General features: G+C 39.3%; 2 protein-coding genes across 3 annotated transcripts; one reads left to right on the forward strand and one right to left on the reverse strand.

Annotated features, from left to right (window-relative positions):
- Positions 1-851: 851 nt before the first annotated feature.
- On the forward strand, positions 852-9,918 carry LOC135475512 (tRNA pseudouridine synthase-like 1). Its single transcript, XM_064755440.1, has 10 exons — positions 852-967; positions 1,290-1,551; positions 2,240-2,306; positions 3,175-3,287; positions 3,514-3,594; positions 4,688-4,846; positions 5,766-6,003; positions 6,943-7,111; positions 8,516-8,923; positions 9,020-9,918. The coding sequence occupies exons 2-10, from the start codon at positions 1,481-1,483 to the stop codon at positions 9,142-9,144; spliced, it is 1,431 nt and encodes a 476-aa protein (XP_064611510.1). The 5' UTR covers positions 852-967; positions 1,290-1,480; the 3' UTR covers positions 9,145-9,918.
- A 1,275-nt stretch (positions 9,919-11,193) lies between these two features.
- On the reverse strand, positions 11,194-18,220 carry LOC135475451 (PDZ and LIM domain protein Zasp-like). 2 transcript variants are annotated; one of them, XM_064755355.1, is made up of 4 exons: positions 18,023-18,220; positions 13,576-13,727; positions 12,992-13,164; positions 11,194-12,347 (listed from the first exon to the last, which is right to left on the reverse strand). In XM_064755355.1, exons 1-4 carry the CDS (start codon positions 18,137-18,139, stop codon positions 12,244-12,246), a joined length of 546 nt encoding a protein of 181 aa, XP_064611425.1. In that variant the 5' UTR covers positions 18,140-18,220; the 3' UTR covers positions 11,194-12,243. The 2 variants fall into 2 exon arrangements, with proteins under 2 accessions (XP_064611425.1, XP_064611426.1); XM_064755356.1 differs by lacking the exon at positions 18,023-18,220 and adding an exon at positions 16,777-16,904.
- Between the last annotated feature and the right edge of the window lie 3,769 nt (positions 18,221-21,989).

Consider the following 21,989-nt stretch of genomic DNA (forward strand, 5'->3'; position numbering starts at 1 on the left):
CAGTTTCCTGTTGTCCTGCAAGGGTTTCCATGTGTTCACCTATCTGAAGTACTGATGGCATTGCTACAGTTTCCTGTTGTCCTGCAAGGGTTTCCATGTGTTCACCTATCTGAAGTACTGATGGCATTGCCACAGTTTCCTGTAATCCTTCATGCGGCTCCTTAACAGTAATATTTAATGGCGTTGTTGGCAATTTCTGTACAGAGGTTTTGATGTTTCCACACATGTTTAATGACATTGCACGGTGCAGCTCCAAATGTAGCCAAGAGATGGGAAGGGAACTTGTATAGATATTCCTTCAACAAGTTTAAAGCTCCCTTTAATGAGTTATAAAATGTGATGTGCGTCGTTTCTAGCATAGTCTGAGCGATTTCTGCAACTAATTTTCCAATAAAAAACATTTTTGAAACAAAACATACATGTTAGAATGGACCAGGGTTTGGAGCAGCGTTTTTCAGTCAGACATCATTACGGTGCTTGATCCTTTGTTAAAACTCAATACTACATGGGTAGCTAGTCCTATATTGGAAATACAAAAAAAATTATACCTCAATGCAAGAAAAAAAGTATAAGTTTCATTTAAAATTTGAACAAGGTGATTGAATTTTAGAAATTTGAAATGTGAACATGAAAAAGAATAAAATGGAACAAATAACAATGACAATCTTCTAATTTCCCTAGGATATTATATTTAAATGCATATAGGTCTACATGTGTGCTCATTCTGTGGCTGTCGTAATACAGGGGAAGCTACCCAATTCATCATAGGCCAAAGTACGAAGCCATAACATTTGCTTCCCTTTATGTGCGGGCCCAATCGCCGCTGAGAGCGCTCTGCGCAGAAATTTCCGGTGATTTCAAACACGTGGGTTTTGACACTTGGGTAGACGTGATTGAAAGTGTAAGTAAGCTTCGAACTTCGCTGAAAGGAATTGTTCTTCACCAAGTAAATCTGCAGCAATGTTCAGTAAGTTTTACGATATTTTTAAGTAGTTTACATTAAAATAAAAAACTGAAAGGTATATTTTGCATTTGAAATCATGCTGTCTGCAATATTCCTAGTTCAATTAAATTAAAGGTGGATGTCTTTTCTCAACAATTTACAACATTGTGAAAGTTTTGATGGTTAATTGTTTTTATTCATTCACCTAAAATGTATATAACATAGTTCTAACTGCAAGCTTCATATTTACTTAATGGTTCAGGTAGGCCTATCAAACATTTTGAAGAAAGTTCTATAAATTACACAATCTGGTTTACATGTACAACTTGATTATCCTTGATTGCAGGGACTAGCTGTTAATGGTTTGAGGAAGCATTCAAGTATAAGGCCTGATTGTCATGCCACTTGAATTTAGCAATGCCGAATGCTAAGGATATGCAACATAGATGGACTTAACATAAACAGGGACAAAGATGATGGGGTCTTGGGTTGAAACCACCAGAAGATGAAACCTGTTATTTGAACATTGATGTTCTAATGTACACCATACAAACTGTCATTATGGGGCGATATTTGCTTTACTTCAGCTACATAGGAACTATGTATCGGTAAGTGTCTTCCTACATCTGGAATAGGAAACATGCTGTTTACGTGTACCACAGCGTACAAGTTCATGTTTGGTACTTCAGGTGTATTTGCCAATTCGTATGATTGATATTTACACAACAAGAGTCAGGGTAGTGGTTAAAGACACCCCGAGTTCATGTGCCTGACTAATCTACAGACTTAAAGTTGCAGCCTATGAGAAATACGAGGACGGTGGATTGAGATTCCAGCGGCCATTTTTATGTATTTTTACTGTTGACATTTTAAATACCAACACACTTACTTATCCAACAATTGTTAATGTTTCAAGCATTTTATCTACTGCAAATCTTCAACGTTTTCAACCACTAAAGCATTTTTTCAGAGAAATTTATGATGGTGAAAGAAAACAATTGTAAAATGATTTGTTTGTGTAGCTAGAGATGCAGACTTCGTTTAACTGTGCAAATTATAGCCCATGTTTCTCTCAGAATGTTTAAAAATATTGATTGCACTGGTGGTTAAAAAGGTTTAAGAATTCCGGTAGCTACAATTTCTAGTTGTTTACAAATTAAAGCTGTCCACTATTTATTGAACCTCTAGCCCCATTGTTTCTAGTTTGTTCTCCCAAACAATCAGATCTAACATTCTTGCCATATTCTTATAGCATGTGTCTCCCAGTAAATGTTTGATCTTTTTGTTAATTTGTAGAGGATTACAAATGCAGGTGGAGTCAGGTAAATTGAAGAACATCCCTACCATTCTGGGTGCCCTTAATGTAAGATTTAACACGTAACATTGACCCCCGCATGATTCTTAAGACCCTATGTAACATGTACATTCCAAACTTTCAAGACTTGTTCTTTATGTCTTGTCTCTTCTCCATCTGCATCGTCTCTTTTTTGTCTGTTCTGTTTTTAGATCTTGTCTTTTTTTACATGTACACCTTGTCCCTCCTACATGTACTTGAACTTCTTGTCTCTTCTTCATGTAGATCTTGTCTCTTCTACGTGTACATTTTGTCTGTTTTACATGTACATCTTGTCTCTTCTGTGTGTATATATATTGTCTCTTCTACTGCGAGGAAAGCCCTGCGTGAAGATATTGGCTGTGTACAGAAATTTGAGTAGCATGCACATTAGTGCTAAACATCACTTCATTGTATTATACAAGCCTAATGTAAGAGACTGTCCACAAGAAATATTTCCAGTGTCAGATCTTCAGGTACTGCACAGATGTGGTCTCTATATGCAGGATATAGCTCTGACATGAAGGGAATCACGAAAGAAAATGAAATTTCATAAGTATCAACAGCTGACTCATTTATTTTGTATTCATCTAATTTTATATCTGCTTTTCTTCAAATACTTTCAGAGCTTCTCTGTATGTAGTTCTCTCTACTATACCATTTGTTTGAGTCTTCACAACTCTCAGCTCCTCTACAGATACATGTATTGGGGGCACTTTTTGACATCTTATCAGATTTATCGCTTACTTTAACGGTTTGCTTGTGTCAGTACCACTACTTTCTAATACACCTGCTGTTATTGTGTTCTTTTGTAAAACATCTCCTTCATTTAATTTCATTATCATTTGACAAAAAATTAGGTTTAAAATTTTGAAATTGTATTATCTTTTTTCTACAGGCTGCTTTGCAGCATTTGAACCCAGCAAATGAAGTGAAGATAACAACGTCCAGTCGGACTGATGCAGGGGTGCATGCTCTGTCCAATACTGTACATGTTGATCTTCAGCACAGGTAAGCGTGAAATATTTAGGCTAAAAATCCCTTTGAAAGTAAATGTAGGAACATAAAATATATGTGGCATAATTGACAATGTGCATGATCATTAATGTACATGTAAGTCTGCAGTGCAAAAGAACTATTTTCACATTTTTTTAGCTCTTTTAAGATTTTTTTTTTTCTTTCTTGGTTTGTGAGACTCTTTCCATTTGCTTAAGGAAATTTTTTTTTTAATTTTTAGAGAACCAAAGACAGAGTTCAGCCCCTTGTTAGTAACAGCAGTTGTCAATCAGAGATTGTTCCAAGATGACAATGATATAAGGTAGGCTTATGGTAAGCATAATGTCAGGTTGGCTTAAGTCTGGAAACAAGCATGGTGTCAGGTAGGCTTGAGACGCTAAACAAACATTATGTCAGGTAGACCTGAGTCTCGAAACAAAGATGCATTATGTCAGATAGGTCTGAGTCACTAAACATGCATTATGTCAGATAGGTTTGAATCAGTAAACATGCATTATGTCAGATAGGTCTGAGTCACTAAACATGCATTATGTCAGATAGGTTTGAGTCACTAAACATGCATAATGTCAGATAGGTTTGAGTCACAAAACATTCATTATTTCAGATAGGTTTGAGTCACTAAACATGCATTGTGTCAGATAGGTTTGAGTCACTGAACATGCATTATGTAAGATAGGTTTGACTTACTAAACATGCATTATGTCAGATAGGTTTGAGTCATAAACATGCATTGTATCAGATAGGTTTGAGTCACTAAACATGCATTGTGTCAGATAGGTTTGAGTCACTGAACATGCATTATGTAAGATAGGTTTGACTTACTAAACATGCATTATGTCAGATAGGTTTGAGTCATAAACATGCATTGTATCAGATAGGTTTGAGTCACTGAACATGCATTATGTCAGATAGGTTTGAGTCACTAAACATGCATTATGTCAGATAGGTTTGAGTTACTAAACATGCATTATGTCAGGTAGGCTTAAGTCAGGAAATAAGCATGATGTCAGAAGAATGAATGACTGATTATGGCTTAATGCCACCTCGGCAATATGTTAGCCATGGCTTCAGTCAGAATACAAGCATGACATAAGTTAGGCTTGAGTCACAAGACAAGCATGACACTAGGTATGCTTGAGTCACAAGACAAGCATGACACTAGGTAGGCTTGAGTCACAAGACAAGCATGACACTAGGTAGGCTTGAGTCACAAGGCAAGTTTGACATCAACTGGGCTTCCCATGTCTTCTCCATGTAGAAGTACCCTTACCTTATTTCTTTTTTTCGCATGTGTACCAATTGTCCCAGCATCATGTGTGATTAAGTCAAAGACATTTCCTGTGCCAATTTTGTTGCTTCTCTCATGTAATGCGATGTAACCAATGAATTTGCAGAATATTACAGACACGGCTTGTACGTCCTAGTTTCCATGGGCGATTTCACGCACTGGCAAGGCACTACATGTATCGCTTCTGTCTCTTGAGGAACCCTGTGGAAATCCATTGGGCCACCCCGCATTCAGCATTTGAGAATAATCGTAGCATCGTTGTTGTGTAAGTTTCTCTTAATGTTCAAAGTATTTATCACTGTTTGCTCAAATGTGTAAGTTAAGATTTAGACCAGCTATTTACATGCACTTTCATCGACTTCTCATGGCCCTTGATCTCCTCTCATGCAGTTGACCTTTAGCCACTGAGGTCAGATATCGTACAAAGAATGTTGACCTCCACCCAAAAAACCTGAAAGCTGGGGATTTTGAAATATTCTCTGAAACGGCATTTAACCTCATTCAGCTCCAAAAAAGAAATTTTATATTCTTTTGAATAATGAATAAAATAATAAATAGGAATGATATGCAAAAGCATCATGACTGATTCCCATAAGCATTTTGCAAACTTTATGACTGATATATACATGTATGATCACTTTTCAGATCTTCATGGTGGACATCAGTAAGCATTTTGCAAAGTGTCATGGCTGATATCCATGATCACTTCGCAAATCTTCCTGACTCATATACATAAACACTTTGCAAAGTTTCCAGACTCATATACATAAGCACTTTGCAAAGCTTCATGACCGATATCTACATGTATAAGCATTCTGCAGAGCTATCTGACTGATATCCAAAAGCACTTTGGAGAGCATCAGGACTGATATCCATAAGCCATTTTCATAGCATAACTGATATCCATAAGCACTTTGCAAAGCATCTTGACTGATATCTATAATCACTTCACAAAGCTTCATGACTCGTATACATCAGCATTATTCAAAGCCTCTTGGCCGTACATGGGAAGGTCTGCCAGCAACCTGTGGATGCTTATGGGTTTGAAGTGCTCCTGGGTATCAGTCAATAAGCGTGTTATGCGGTACTCAAGAATATTTCACTAATCAAAGAAATATAAAAATAAAAGCTTATTAATTGATAACACAAATTGATTGATTTACAAAAATCTTGTCTCTTTCCAGAGATCCATTAGATGTGAATCGTCTCCACGAGGCTGCCAAGATTTTCTCTGGGACACACGACTTCAGTGCATACACAAACCCTCGAGTATTACGAGCCAGTCACATCAATCCAGTGAAAACGGTGAATGTCGGGGTGAAGAGGGGTGAAGTGATACTTCAACAGTACCAGGGGTGTCTTGGTCAGGGTGTAGATCTGTGGGAAATACATGTATCCAGCAGATCCTTCCTCTACAAACAGGTACGTACTGTAATTCTTCAACCTTTTCGCATGTTTGTCAAGTGTTTATTCAAGCATATTCTGAAGGCATTATTCTGTGTAGCAAGGTAAAATTACACTTCTTGTGACGTCCTGAAATTGGCCTATCCAAATCAATGTAGTTTTTTCCCAAAATCATCTTTAAAATGTGTGTAAATTGGACTTAAAGTTGCTCTTTCATATTCGAAAGTAATACACATGTAAGTATGTATAGTACATTTGTACTCTTCAATAATGTCAGATAGTGATGTGTGCTTGAACAGATTGACTCACTGAATCTTAAAAACCTCATTTGCAGCCAAGTGAAATGTTCATAAATGCCAGTACATGTCGATTGCCACCAGCACAGTTTTAAGAGGCTTTAACGTTTTGCACTATATACCTGTATGTACATCCTTTTTCTGAGAAAAAAAGCAGCTTACCCCCAGCACTGTTTTAACAAGCCTTAACATTCTGCGCTCTCTATGTCGCCCTCCTTTGCCGAGAGTGTAGACATATTGGGCATACGCAGAAGCCAGCTGGAACCAGGATGATAATGGTTGTTTCCTTGCATTAGTGTTAAGAACTGGCAGTACATATGAACACAAGGCTTACATTTACAAAAATAACCATTCCTTTATGAACAGGTACATGTGTGAAGTTTTTCCCCTATTATATAAATTTGTATGTACTTGTATTTGAAGAATTCCTGATTCCTCATTGAGTAATTTTCCTTTTGTGTTCAGCAGAGAATAATTGTCATACTGAGCAAAATATCGGTAAAATAACCTCAAAGCAAAGGTTTCTGTTGAAATCTGTCCTAGGAGAAAGCCTCTTCACTTAACATTTTTTTTTTTTTTTTGAAGCTTTCCGAAGTCAACTGTGTCAGATTCATTGTGGTTGGAGTACTAGTAACTCTGTTGCACCTCTTATTTGTCACAGGTGAGAAGAATGGTTGGGGCCATGCTCCAGTATGCCCAGGGTAATATTGACAGAGATTTCCTGCTCTCTACATTAAACCAGCCATCTGGTAAAATGTGCAATTTTCTCCATCGCAAATCTGCGCCAGCGTATGGCCTTTACCTCAAGAGTGTGGAATACAATCCTTCAGGTAACTATTTGGAATCTGCTGATGAAGGATACAGGACTGCACTGAATTACCTCCCTTAAGTACACTGTCCCATTAAAAAGGTGGGTTTTCTGGGGGTAAGTTGTGCTAAGGTGGGACCTCAGAGAATGGCTAATGACAAGTTTCGGAGATAAAGCGGCATAAGATATTTGAAGACCTAGCTCTAAGACAGATTTTAAGTTTGTAAACTTATTTGGAAAGCCCAGGATAAACATTATATATTTTTTAATCCATTCTTAGATGATTTTAAAATTCTGGCCTTTGTTAAATACAATAAACAGGATCTGCGAACTGTTAAGCTGAGAAACATTTACTTCATTTAAGATCTCCCGACATTTCTGCGAGTCTTAAAGGCTGATATGTTTTGTAACATCCTGTTCCTTAGAAAATGTTTGTCATTGTTGTGGCGTAACCTACATGCTGCATGCTCTAATAGACGAGGTCCCACTTCTTGTAGTTTCATGCCTCATAACCAATCTCGTGTTTTTTCATAGTAGCTGTCGTGTAACAAGGGAGATAATTCAGAGCAGGCCTATTGACATTCAAGCAACAGTGACACATCCAGGTATCAGTGACATAGAAATAGGGGAAAAACATCCAGTTGCAAAGTATAAAATAGGATGAAACATCCATGACAAATGGACACATTGTAAGGCAGGGTACATGTACATTTAAGGCAGGCTACATGTACATTTTAAGGCAGGCCACATGTACATTGTGAGGCAGGCTAAATGTACATGGTGAGGCAGATTACATGTACACTGTAAGACAGGCTACATGTACATTGTGAGGCAGGCTACATGTACATTGTGAGGCAGGCTACATGTACATGGTGAGGCAGGCTACATGTATATTGTGAGGCAGGCTACATGTACATTGTAAGGCAGGCTACAGGCAACATGTACGTTGTGAGGCAGACTACATGTACATTGTGAGGCAGACTACATGTACATTGTGAGGCAGACTACATGTACACTGTAAGACAGGCTACATGTACATTGTGAGGCAGGCTACATGTACATTGTGAGGCAGGCTACATGTACATGGTGAGGCAGGCTACATGTATATTGTGAGGCAGGCTACATGTACATTGTGTGGCAGACTACATGTACATTGTGAGGCAGGCTACATGTACATTGTAAGGCAGGCTACAGGCAACATGTACATTGTGAGGCAGACTACATGTACATTGTGAGGCAGGCTACATGTACATTGTGAGGCAGGCTACGTGTACATTGTGAGGCAGGCTACATGTACATTGTGAGGCAGGCTACGTGTATATTGTGAGGCAGGTTACATGTACATTGTGAGGCAGGTTACATGTACATTGTGAGGCAAGCTACATGACATTTAATTCAGAGAGATTTTTACCTTTGTATTTTCCAGATCTGGAGTATCAGCTGCCAGCAGACTGCCGTTTTGATGAGGATATATCTGGACTGCGTGCTCACATAGGGCCCAAGAGGCGAGGGGATCAAGAGGTGCGGTCAAAGTCCATATTAGCAGAAACATACGCTACTCCCTGTGTGGAGTTTGATAAGAGTGGACACACATGTGAAACTAGTGCCAAGAACAGTTATGATGACAACAATGGACATACATGTGAAACTAGTGCCAAGAACAGTCAAGATGACAACAATGGACACACATGTGAAACTAGTGCCAAGAACAGTCACGATGACAACAATGGACACACTTGTGAAACTAGTGCCAAGAACAGTCATGATGACAACAGTAGACACAGATGTGAAACGAGTGCCAACAACGGTCATGATGACAACAATGGACACAGAGGTGAAGCTAGTGCTAATACCACTCATGATGACAAAAAGGGACATACATGTGAAGTTAGTGCCAACAACGGTCATGATGACAACAGTGGACACAGAGGTGAAGCTAGTGCTAATACCACTCATGATGACAAAAAGGGACATACATGTGAAGTTAGTGGAAAGAACAGTCATGATAATCTGAACAATGGAAGAGGACAACAGATTTCAACACAAATGAAATAATATTATCATCAGGAAATCATCCAAATAAAATGTTGTTTGTATTTTTAAATAGAGCAAGAACTATTGTACTATTTATGTAATAGTATATAATATATATATCTAAGAGTGAAACCTGAATTGGTTTGGTGTTTTGTAATTATGCCCACAGCCCCAGTTAAAACATTGGGAAGAGAGACACATAATGTAACAGTTCCACCAGTATTTGTATGTGTGCACACGAATCTTGTCCAGGTCATATATGACTCCCCATTCACACAAACAAAGTTAAGCGCCTTTAAGTCTGAAAGTGGCTTTGAGCCAGTTTGACGTCGCTCGTGTGAACGCAAAGCAGGGGGCATTTAATCCAGTTTATTTGCCCCTGCTGGCGACGTGGCTTTAATCCAGTTTCAGGACTTGAGTAGGCTTATTAGTAGTGTGAACAGTACTGGATTAAATGCCCCGGATACCTGGAGGCGGGGATGAAGTTACAATTACTAAACCGGTACCAGAATGTGTGGGGGACCAGAAGTGGGGGACCAGAAGTGTGCCGAGGGCGCACTCTGCCAAGCCCATGCCGTCAATCACGACAGCACAACGCCAGTAAGTGTGCCTACGGCGCTCTTTGTCTAGTCTGCTCCGTGAAATACGCTGCCAAGGGGTGTGCAGACAGGGCACTGACAAGAGCATAACACCAGAAAGTTTACAGAAGCACTAGCTATGTTTTAAACCGCCCGCACGGACAATGCAACAGTTCCAGTTGTTAAATCCAAACTTTAAATAAAATAGAAAAAAGAAAACGGTCATCAAACAATTTTAATGTAAGAATTTTGTTAAATTAGTTTTAAGCTTTCAAATGTCTGTATGTATGTATGTATGCTTGGGATTTAATGTCGTAAAACATTCAATGTATTGAACATTGTAAGGGTAGTGGCAAGTTGTGACAATAAACTTCCGTGTTAGTCCAAATGACGTCTCAAGGAATTCTCCTGTTTCTAATTAGCTGGATCCGTGGACAATAAACTGCGGGTGGAGCAAACGGTTTCCCCTGTTGTGTTGGGAGTTGTTGTTGTCTGTCACTTCATTATAGTCACAGGCAATTCAGATTTGTTTGGCTTGGATTCTGGCTCATATTAGCATAGAGGGAAACGAGAACACAGACAAGACTGCTAATCAAGCACTGATATTCAATGACATTTCAGGTTCATACTCGTTGTCTTGCAAGGAGGTGTTCATTGAAGCCATGCCCTACTTTGAGTCACTCTGGCAAGTTGAATGGAACACGAGTAATAACGATCGTTTCTTCTTTCAGTATCAGTCATCTGTTTTAGCTCCACGACGATATGATGTTTTGTTTTTTTAGATTGATGTCGGGTGTTTTACTGTTAATATGCCACCTTTTCAGAATTAATAAACATCCTACTGGACGATGTGATGTCTGTGATGTGGATGAAATTCATGATGCCCTCGGTATCACGCTGCTAGGACTCAAATGTATATAAAACAATCATTTAGGCCATTTTTCTGCTCAGTTTAAAAGCTATACTCTGTCCTCGACAGAGCAAAGGTAAGGTGTTTAATGAGGTTGCCAAATTCTAAGTGAATTCGAGAAGGTTTTGATTTTCTTAGAAGTTTGTACTTTTAGGTTAACAGCTTCATGGATATGAAGTGGTTTGTTTTGATGTATTACAGTGTAGCGTGCATCATCGCTGTTTGAACTTGGAAAACGCCAAATATTCAAATTCACTCACAACTCTGGATGGACATGCAGTCAGTACACGAAACGCATACACACATGGAATGTAAAACACTTAGCATTTAGAGAACGTGCTGCTGCAAAAATATGCCACGTGGGAGTTTATGGTAGCAACAGGTCACCATAGAATCAAATATTTTAAACCTTTGTAATTGACGGGAAAATACTGTAAAAAAAGAAAATAATAAACTACTTTCTTTAACAGATTTTGATGGCCTTTCTTTTGATGTAAACTTCCTGATTACATATATTGGTCTTATCCACCTTACTGAAGAGCAGCACTCTCCATGTATAGACTGGAAAAAAGATGACAACGGTGTTTTCTCTCAATATTTTATATTTTCAGCTTGGGGATTTCAACAACATAACATAGTTTGACATTTAACGCAGAAAGTCATGTAAAATTGAATTGAAAACTTTCGAAAATCAGTAATTACATCCTCCTCAATCCGACAAGATGTTGGAACAGCTAACCAGCATTTTGATAACTTCCAATTACTCATGCATTCTGTGTAGGCCACATTTGTCTTGTAGTGCAGTACAAACGTGCATGTTCAATACCAAATTAAATACAGTTTTGAAACTTTGTACAGGGTTATTAACCCGGCAAATGAGAGAATGAAATCAGAAGTGACGGTTGAATTAAGATCGCTGCTGTGTCGTTAATTGAATCTGGCCACTATGTAAAATACAGAAGCTACAAGTATACTAAATACGTTATTACCAACGGTGAGCTACAAGTACACGTAAATGTGTACATAGCTTAATATGTACACATAGGTATATACTTGTCCATTTAACACGACATGAAACGTTTATCGGTTTTAAACTTGAGTTCAGGAATTGTAGGCCTTCTCGTGACCGCATACACGCAGCCTGGTACTTAAATCACATATTATTGTTCACATTAGACATGTTGAATTTTGTTAAGCACTGAAAACTATAATTAGGTCAAAATAATAGTAACATGATGGCGAAACAGTGAAGCAATGGCTTGTATTGCAGATATTATGCTGGGTATTGCGAGTGTCAAACTTAACAACTTGTAGCTATTGACAAACTTCAGGGGACAGCGCTATCAAACATCTATGGCGTCCTGGAACCATCAGGTCGCACGAGATTCTTCGATAAAGAAAATAAATAACTCCAATATTTTAGACGTATTAACAATTGAACGTATCAATTCAAAATGTCATGGATTGTCTCCCGTAAACTTCATTTTACACCATCCAGGATTCTCATCTTTTGTGTCTCTTTTGTAAAATGAACACAAGTGTGCAGTTTTCAGCCCCGTTGTAATATGGCTTTGGGGAAAAGTCACTGCTTGATGCCGTAAAGCTACGTCCATACAACAGGTGGCATGTCAATCACTGCGGCTGTCCATAAGCTCTCTGGATGGACACACCCTGTGCGTTTAGGTATTGGGTACGATTCTGGCGCTTCCGGTCAAATATCGAGGACGGTCTGGGACCTGCCACAAAAAATATCATCATATGCAATTACGCCACAAATATAACCGGTATGTAGCAAACTAAATACATTTAGTGCATTGATTCATTGGTTTTTAACGCAGTGCTGGAGAGTATTTCACTTATACACTTATCAATGGTATATGTACGTACGATTTAACCATTGGCCTGTGGCAATTAACTTATGAACTTGCCAACGTGATGATCAGATAATATTTTCACGTCGGAAGCAGTTTTAAATTCCAGACCTCACTCCGCTTCCCGGCTTCCTCTTATCATAATGCTGTCCGCCGTGATATAAGTGAAATATTCTTGAGTACGGCGTAAAACACCAATGAAATAAAACTGATAAATCATTCCGCTTATGTTTGGTCATGCGCGTGAGAAACAACTTCATTCCAAAGCTGCATTGTCCATGGTGCTTTCATACAGACCACAGCACCCGTTTGCAAAATCAACTGGCATTTCAAGAAAGACTAACGGTGGTTATCCTTTCGTTTCTACTCCATTTCAGGTCCAATCCATAATATGCATTTTTCTCTTTTGTGACGCTGCAATAGATGTACACTCCGTCATAAACTGCAAACTGAAGCAAAATAGAAATATCACAAGGATGAACACTCTCCAGATTAAAAGCAAAGCCTACCTTTGTCTCCCTCAGATTGGCCTAACTCGTCCTTCAGAACCGTGAACGTCTTGGACTCAACCGGCCTGAATTCTGCTCCCTCCTCGTTCATGTGGATTGTACTTTCTTCAATGACCTCCACATTGCCAGGGGGAGGCAACTTCGCCGAAGCTGTCCTTACGTCTACCGCATCTCTGTCAACAATTCGATTAATTATAATTTTCGTTTAGTTTTGTGTTCATTTAGCAACCTGCGGATGGTCGTGGGTTTCCACCGGGCTATGCCCAGTTTCCTCCCACCAGGCAATGCTCGGTTTCCTCCCACCATAATGCTGGCCGCCGTTGTATAAGTGAAATATTCTTGAGTACGGTGTAAAACACCAATCAAATAAATAAATAAATACCACGTTGCCACTTTACTTGATGAGTACTCTCCTATAGCTTGTAATATAAAATCATGCTGTAGAAAGTGTTTTTTATCGTATTGTTTCTCATGACGTAAATCATCAACGAAATAACTAAATAAATAAATCAATCAAAATAAAGGCCTATACATGTACAACATACAAAGAGGATGTGGATGAGTTAAGAATGAAGCAAACCTACCTTTGAACTGTAATGAGAAACTCGTTGCCAGCCCTGTTCATTTCGCCTTTCGCCGCATCGTGGGTATACCCCATCACACTCGTCTCGGCGATTTTGATCACAGCGTCCCCGGGCCTCAGTCCTGCTCCCTCCGCCCTGCCTTTAGGGGATACCTGTCAATGTGGCGCAGTGAGTCTCGGGATTCATCAATGACATCATCGGGAGGAGGGGGTGGGGATATGTGCATTGGCAAGTTATTTAAAAAGGTTAAATATATTGATTAATTGACTGATTGTCTTGTCTACTCTTCACATGGTGTTGTCCTTATTTAGGCTATGCTCACACAAATACGATATAGGGGCCTACAGATGGCTAAATGAGTCAGTTGTCTGACTGCAGAAACAAAACATGTACATGCACAGAAGCTGTTTAATTAACTGATTGTTTGCCAGCATATTTTTATCGCCACAATATCACCGACGAACGCGCATGAGCTAAATGGTTGATTTTTATAAATTCTGTTTACGCCGTAGCCTACTCAATATTTCACTTATGCGACGGCGGCCAGCAGAATGGTGGGAGGAAACTGGACAGAATCTATGCGTCGAAACAGACATTCGTATACCAGCCAACCAGTAAGGGCGTTCCGGGTCAATAATCACAAGGCCAATTCCCAAAACTACTTTTAACACAAACTACCAAGGAACTAAGAAAGTACGAAATACGACGGCATCATACAAAGAGAAACAGTCAACAGTTTCCAGTGCTGTGGGATAGACGCAAGGTGAGAGGCTCCGTTGTCCTGCTAGATTTGAATATCCGACTCCGGTAGTTATCTCATAATGTCTGACTTGTCACAATATAAAAATGTTAAACTGATTAATGTAACATACTCAAAAAGCCAGAAAAGCAGAAGTACACATGATGTATGTGTGGTGGAATGTGCAAAATAGACGTTGTATTGTACATCGTATGTCCAGCTATACTCGTCGTGAGATAAAGTCACATGTTATAAACCGAACCTGCATCACTGACGGCCCTGTGGAACCAAGATTTGCAATGCATTTCTCCACTTTTCAATTTCGGTGTCAATGTTTGAAAAGCATCAATGGTGTACTGTCGATTCTTAACGATTCTTGCTACTTTCCTGAATGTCTACTGAATCTCACTATGTGGATAATCACAAGCAGCATTCACGCTTTTATATAGGCCTACATTTCAAAGACTTCACAAGGAGCACATCTTTTCTATTATCTAATGGATGGAGTTGCCATTGACTTGTTGCTTCGTCATGCAATGGAAACAATAGTACGTGTTCGTTAATCCTATCTTACGTAAATATCACTGTTACTATGTCAAAACCAAGTCCTTGCTGCCTCCTCATCGAAACGTACGAGGGCTACCTCAATCTTGATAGCTTTTGCACTTATCGAACACCATTATAATTACTATTCCCAGTCATTAAAGTCAGCCGCTGGGTTGTTTGCACTGCCTAGGAGTTTTTATACCATTTTTCTCGCGCGCATGGCGACTTCCTGATGTTATGGTGTGAAACTGGATGTGATGGAGCGTTTCAGTAACAGCAGAACTGGTGATCGACAACGTCGGATAGGAAACACCCGAATAAACATCTCTGTGAAAAGCCTACAAACATTCGTTACGATTATGGGTTTGTTGAATGGCCGCAGTCGGCTTCGTCATACCATGAGTTAGAATAAAAATCCTAACCAAATTAAATGATACTATGGCTGAATATTTTACCGGTTATGTGTGATTCAACACCAATTGTATCACACTGTCGTTGTCGACTTCTTGTGACTCGTTTCACCTAACGGTTCTCGTCTTTATACACATGTTTCCATGACACTAACGTGGAAGACATTTCTTTATTTATTTGATTGGTGTTTTACGCAGTACTCAAGATTATTTCACTCATACGACGACGTCCACAGTTATAATACGTGTGAGGAAACCGGGCATATCTTGGGGGAACCCACAACCATCCGCAGCTTGCTATCAGATCTTTTCTCGTGAGGCCAGAGAGGTAGCTCCGGAACATATAATTGGAACAAAACTTTCCAAGATTATATGCTACATGTACTCATATCTAACCTGTGTAGTTATAAGAAAAGGTATACATATATATACGTATGTCACACACTACAAGAAACTCGTGGCAACTGTGACGAGCTTACTTTAATTTGTGTAAACAGACAATTGGCGTTTCAAGAAATTGAGAGCATGCAGCAACGGATATAAACACTGCCAGGTGTCAGAGCATGCGCACGCCTTGGTGGCTGATCTCCAGTTACAGCCCAAAATAGGCACATGCAAAAACCGTAGAGCTGCCGGCCATGCAGGTTGTCTGGCGATGAACACATCTTCAGCGACGTACTATATAGGCTAGCAGATAGATATACCTGTATCTGATATTTTAACTTCTGTCACACAAATCTGTAAGATTGCGGCAATGCCAACAGCAAAAATCGCTTTACAAACATTATTAATATGATTACAAATATCTTAAACAGTGGTTCTTGGTTTCCCCTCCCAAAGTTATATATATTCCAAAATTTGTTCCTCACGTACCCAAGGCCAGATTTTCCGTCGGCGCGGGAACATGAAAGGAATTAAGGATTGCTCGGGTGCACGTACATATATGTTACCTTATTAAGTTCACATATATTCTACGATGTATTACTATATACTATTAGAATATATAAAATAACTTACTAATATCGCTGACTACAAAATTCGCAAAATAAACTGAATGAATTTTTATATGATAAACGGGCCACAATGAATGTCACCATTAGTGTGATTCGTGTTTCTAACAAAGTTTCTTCAAATGAAGGTCAACTTTCCAGAAAGATAGCATATACTGTTTGTGTTTATCCGGATTACATTGGACTCATCAAAGAAGACACCTAATATATTATATATTATATACCATTTCAAACGATTGCCTAAATATGTATCACTGGGACAGCATTATATACTACGCCTGTCCGAATGTTTGTCTGTCTGCCCGTCAAATCATTATCCTAACTTTTAACATGGGCTAGCTTTTAATTTCGCTGTGGGCCTTGGTGTAAGGCGACACTGATCTTATGCATCTTTTTTAGACAGATCTGCACCTAGGGATTAAAATCGAGAATATTCGAAACCAAAGAATACTTATAATGGTTTGTAATCTCTACCGCCTTAACACATGTTAATTACCTTTCCCATACGAGTGAGCGTCGCTGGTGGAACATCCCCTATAGGCCTACTGCGAGGCTTAGATTTTGCTTATACCCAGACATGCATGAGCTGGGTAGTTTACGTGCATGTTTACAACGTGAAGTGAGAATGCCAAGGTTTTCGTGTCGTGCTGACCTTCAGTGACAAGGAACCGTTGAACTTCACAATTCAGCTTTACTACTCCCTTTATGTCAACAACAGTTGAAGTTTTCTCCACTGTGAACTTCTGCTAACAGGGTTTACCCGTGTGCTGGTCTCTACCTTACAAGCTATGACTGCCTCGTAAGGCCGACATGACGCATATCCACGTATCTTAGATGACATATACAGTGGCATGCACACATATATACATGTAGGCCTACCTGTGCACGCACCCACAGACCCATACAATGAGTTATTTGTTTCATTTATGTTTCGTGGGATCATTTGAGTTCATCTGAAGAAAATCATCTACCCAATTACATAACCATTTCCTCACTAAAGACAGAATTACGTACATGTATGTAGATGGGCTACGGTACACGTACGTGGATGGGCTACGGCACACGTATGTGGATGGGCTACGGTACATGTACGTGGATGGGCTACGGTACATGTACGTGGATGGGCTACTGTATATGTACGTGGACGGGCTACGCAGTGGGTTAAATCTGTCTTTTCAGTCAAACTTCGGGACGCAGAAGCTGTATTCTGACTTTACCAATATATATATATATATATATATATATATATATATATATATATATATACAGTTAGCCCGTTCACCTGGAATTGCCTATAGTCTATGTGCATGTAAATCAAACAGAACGCAACAACTTCGTACAGCGATTCTTTTTTTCCCTCAAGTTCTAACATAACTGTTGCTGAACTCTTGCAACATCATACACTGTCTATAGGCCTACGTACTTGCAGTACCTAATACAAAGACTGAATAAAAAGGAAGGCACATTCATCTCTTCTTGCACAGAGCATATCAGATAAATATACTGTGTACCGTGTACTGTATTCACCTAAGATGTATATGTGTGGTAGTATATACCATTTGTGAGAAAATATTCTCATTGGGCCTATTGGGACACTGTATATCTATATATTTTACTCTATACAATGTTTAGTTGGTGAACTTTCTAGAAACACTACGGTACAGGCCCGCATATATCTTTCAACATTTTGAACCAGCTCCTGACATTCTATACAACTATTCTGTTCCCTACTAATGCCTTACCTGTGCAATGTACAGAGGCAATCCTTGATCCGACCCACCCTGCATTTTGAACCCCCATGGCTGGCTAGAATCGAAACGACTTAAACGAAGCTGGACTAGTTGACCGGAGTCCGACATTTTGGTGAAGTTAACGGCTGACGTTTGGTGGGCACAGTGCTGCAGCTATCCCTGTAGGGTTACTGTTAAGAGTGGGCTATATAGGCTATAATGTTGCGGGGATGCGCGCACCTAGCTCACCGCCCTGCCCGCATGACGCATTGAGGTGCTTCATGTACCTATACACCTACATCTCAAGAGGGTGCCGAGTGGGGTACGCGCAGTGTGATAAGACATGAAGCTGACAGACAACTGGACAAATGGGATATTGAGTACGTCATACCAGGAGGCCTATATACCGACATACGCTAACATTCTCCATATTCCCGTGGTACGTTTTCGTTAAATGCCTATGGAATAAATTTTAGTTACCGGTGTACTAGCAAAGAGGATCAAAACTCAGCTGACTTACAGATGGTCAGTTAGAATGCCAAAATACTGAGCCAAAGGCTGCCTTAGGATACACGTGCACTTTACTCAGGACCCAAACATGAATTATCCTTCTGGTCATAGGCAACATATACCCACACAGAGATACAGCACATATTGTGTATATCCAGACGAGTTGATTCAACTTCTTTTCGCGAATCCAACTCTCGCTATGTATACATATATAATGTAAAATGTATATAACACGTTTCTCGCTTATGTTTAAGCTGTGGTTTAAGTCGAGAAGTCACCAACGCTGTCGCTGTGAGTTCAAGTCCAGCTCTTGCTGGTTTCCTCTCCGGCCGTATGTGGGAAGGTCTGTCAGTAGTTTGCGGATGATCATGGGTTTCCCCAGTGCTCTTCCCGGTGCCAGTTGTACATATGTAAGTGAAATTTTCATGAGTACGGCGTAAAACACCAATTATAGAAATGAACAAATAAGTCAAGATGATTGTTAGGTATCTGCATGGCGAAAGCTTGTTCTTTCAGTCTGGACGCAATCTTAGATTAATGAAGACAACCCGTCTTCCATCAATATAATACGTAGTGCGCATCTTTAAGTCACATGTGGAAAAGTTCGTCAGTAACATGCCGAAAGTCGCTTGTTTATGCCGGACACACTGGTTTCCTCCAACCATAACAGTGAAACATTCTTGAGTACGGCGTTAAGCAACAATCAAACAAATGAATATGTAGAGATGCAAGCATCACACACAATGGTTGCCGGACATTTCAACAGTATCATAACACACTAGTAATAATCCGTGAATAACATTTCTTCCATTTTAATATTCTTATTTCAGCTTCAAATTGTGCATGTCACTTCGTATATAATTCTATCAATGAACCTTCACAAATGTCAAGTTTATCATTGGACTGCACAGAATGAAGGTACTATAAAGATGACGTTCTATAAAGCTGTCTCAACCTGTGTCAGTTAGGATTTATGTAGTCGTAAACGTTACGCGCCAGGCGCCAGTAACGAATGGTTCGTAAAACGGGCATTCTGGCTTCATGCCGAAAATATCGGACATGAAATTTCACCCTGTCACATCATTCTGGCTTTATAATGAAGATAAAAGACATGATATCTTATCCAGTCACATCACTATGACATCACAATGCATACTAGAGAAGACATCTCACCCATTTACAGCATCTGGCTTCATAAAAAAACATACCAGACATAACATCTCACCCAGTCATTGAAGATAGAAATGACATCTCATTCAGTTACGACATTCTGGCATTACCCATGAAGAAAAGAGACATGATAGCCCCCTCGATGGTATCTCACGCGGTATACTGCACAGACGTCCAAATGAAATAGGGCGGGGTGGAAGGAGGGGAGGGCATGTGGTTTAACGTTCCGAAGGAAATAACATGCATGAGCTACAGCACAAGCCTCATCCTATAAAATATACCGAATTTTAAATGTAGCCTATCAGATGATTCTCTTTTGTCATGTCAGTCTAGCTTTATATATGATATGGTGCTTTGATCTGCATTACTTTGTGGTATACATAGGCCAAGACTATTTTTCTTTGTTTATCTTACGCTACTTGTAGGTAGGTTTATACACTATTGTTCGGTGTATGTCGAAACCTGTTCCTGTGGACAAAGCTGATAATAATATTCTATTTTTCCGCAAGAATTATTATTATCAGGTTCTTGTAGAGGAGCTGATAATATCACTACAACAGCTGCTGCAACATCAACGTAATCTATAACGACGCATAACCCGAAGAAACTATATATAAAAAAAACATGAGAAACGTCCTTTCTCAAACAGAGGAGTACAACCGTGCCTTCTGGTCACACTCATATACCACAACTTTACTGGATTTTAAAAATGCGTAAATCCCCACAGAGAGCTCGCTTTATTGCGGAGTCAAGAAAAGGTATCACCAATCTTGTAACTAATCTCTTAACGGCAGTCATTTTGGAAAAAGTTCTGTTGTCCAAAAATATAGGTGTCAGCTGTATCTGGATTCTCAAAACTCCAAACCAAGAACTCTCAGATACATTTAACGTATTATAAGGATATCTCTAATATCTGAGATTTTATCATTATTCCTCACACAGATTAACTGATGGAATTCCATAACTAGTCGTGTTTAATAAAACTGGCGTATATGTATTCCGGTTTGTACAATTTGTTTTGGTTCACCTATAACTGTTCTCGTAGTAGGAGTAATCCTCACCAGGACCGATCTTCCTTATGCAAACGGTATATTGATGATCTGCCAGCTTTAAACAATCCACATATAGCAAAGACTGTGAAAGATATATACATGTACCCATCTTCGCTGGATTTTTGAAACCACAGTTTCATTTTTATATTGTAAATTATCCTTATTTGTAGAGCAATATACTGAGGGGTCCTACATATGGTGTTTACATATCTCGCGTTACAGGTCTACCATTTGTTAGATCTGTGTGTTATGTGACGATTCCAGTCATCATCGCAAGTTATTACTGCAAAAACCAGCGTGTCAAGGTTATTCCATCAACTCCTTCACTCTAAGTTTCTAAAGTTTTACAATGAGTATACTTCTCTTGTAAGTAAATATTGACAGAACGGTCGAAATCTCTGGCGCTCTGTTTGAGAATTCATCTTATTCCGTCGAATCCGGTTGCGAGGGGGGCAGTATATTCATCGCCTTGAATTAGATCGCCACGTTGAATATAGTAACAGTTGCAGTCAAAGCGTAACTCGGATACATATTTTATTATTGACAATTTACATTACGGTGGCCCGTTAGTGCCATTCGAAATTTTTAACATTTTCTACTGATTTTAAATAATTCAGAGGACTTTCTAATGAAACTTATCATTATGACCTTCAGAATTTGAAGTAGGCCTAGGCTAAGTCAAGACGAAATTAACGTCAGTGAAAAAATTGACACAAAATAGATAAATTCTACTATAAAGTTTGAAAAACAGCGAAAAATTTTTCTGCCCGATTGAAAGATTTTCTCCGCGGTGGAAAGATTTTCTCCGCAGTGGAAAGATTTTCTCCGCCGTGTAAAGCTTTTCTCCACAATGAAAAGGTTTTCTCCGCGGTGCAAACCCTATTTTCCGCGGTAGAAATGTTGTCTTCACTGTGTAAACGTTTTCGGCGAGGTAGAAACCCAAGTTGCATCTAGCCCTCGATCTGAATGTAAGACTCGTTAGTCAGATGAAAGATGTCGAATATCTCAGATCGAGGTAAGTGTTACGTGGGTTTCCACCGCGGTGAAAAGATTTACACCGAGGAGAAAATGTTCTCACCGTGGTGAAAACCTTTTCAGAGTATGCATGTATTTTTAAACTGGATTCTCCCATGGTCCTTTTTGGCCATATTGGGCCAATTACGTGACATCAGGTTTTTTGCCACTTTACAAACACAGAATTAGATTTGATCATTGAAAAAGGCATATGCATACGCTAAAACCTATGA

Source organism: Liolophura sinensis, chromosome 9 (genome assembly GCF_032854445.1).
Source record: "Liolophura sinensis isolate JHLJ2023 chromosome 9, CUHK_Ljap_v2, whole genome shotgun sequence".
NCBI classification, from domain to species: Eukaryota; Metazoa; Mollusca; class Polyplacophora; order Chitonida; family Chitonidae; genus Liolophura; species Liolophura sinensis.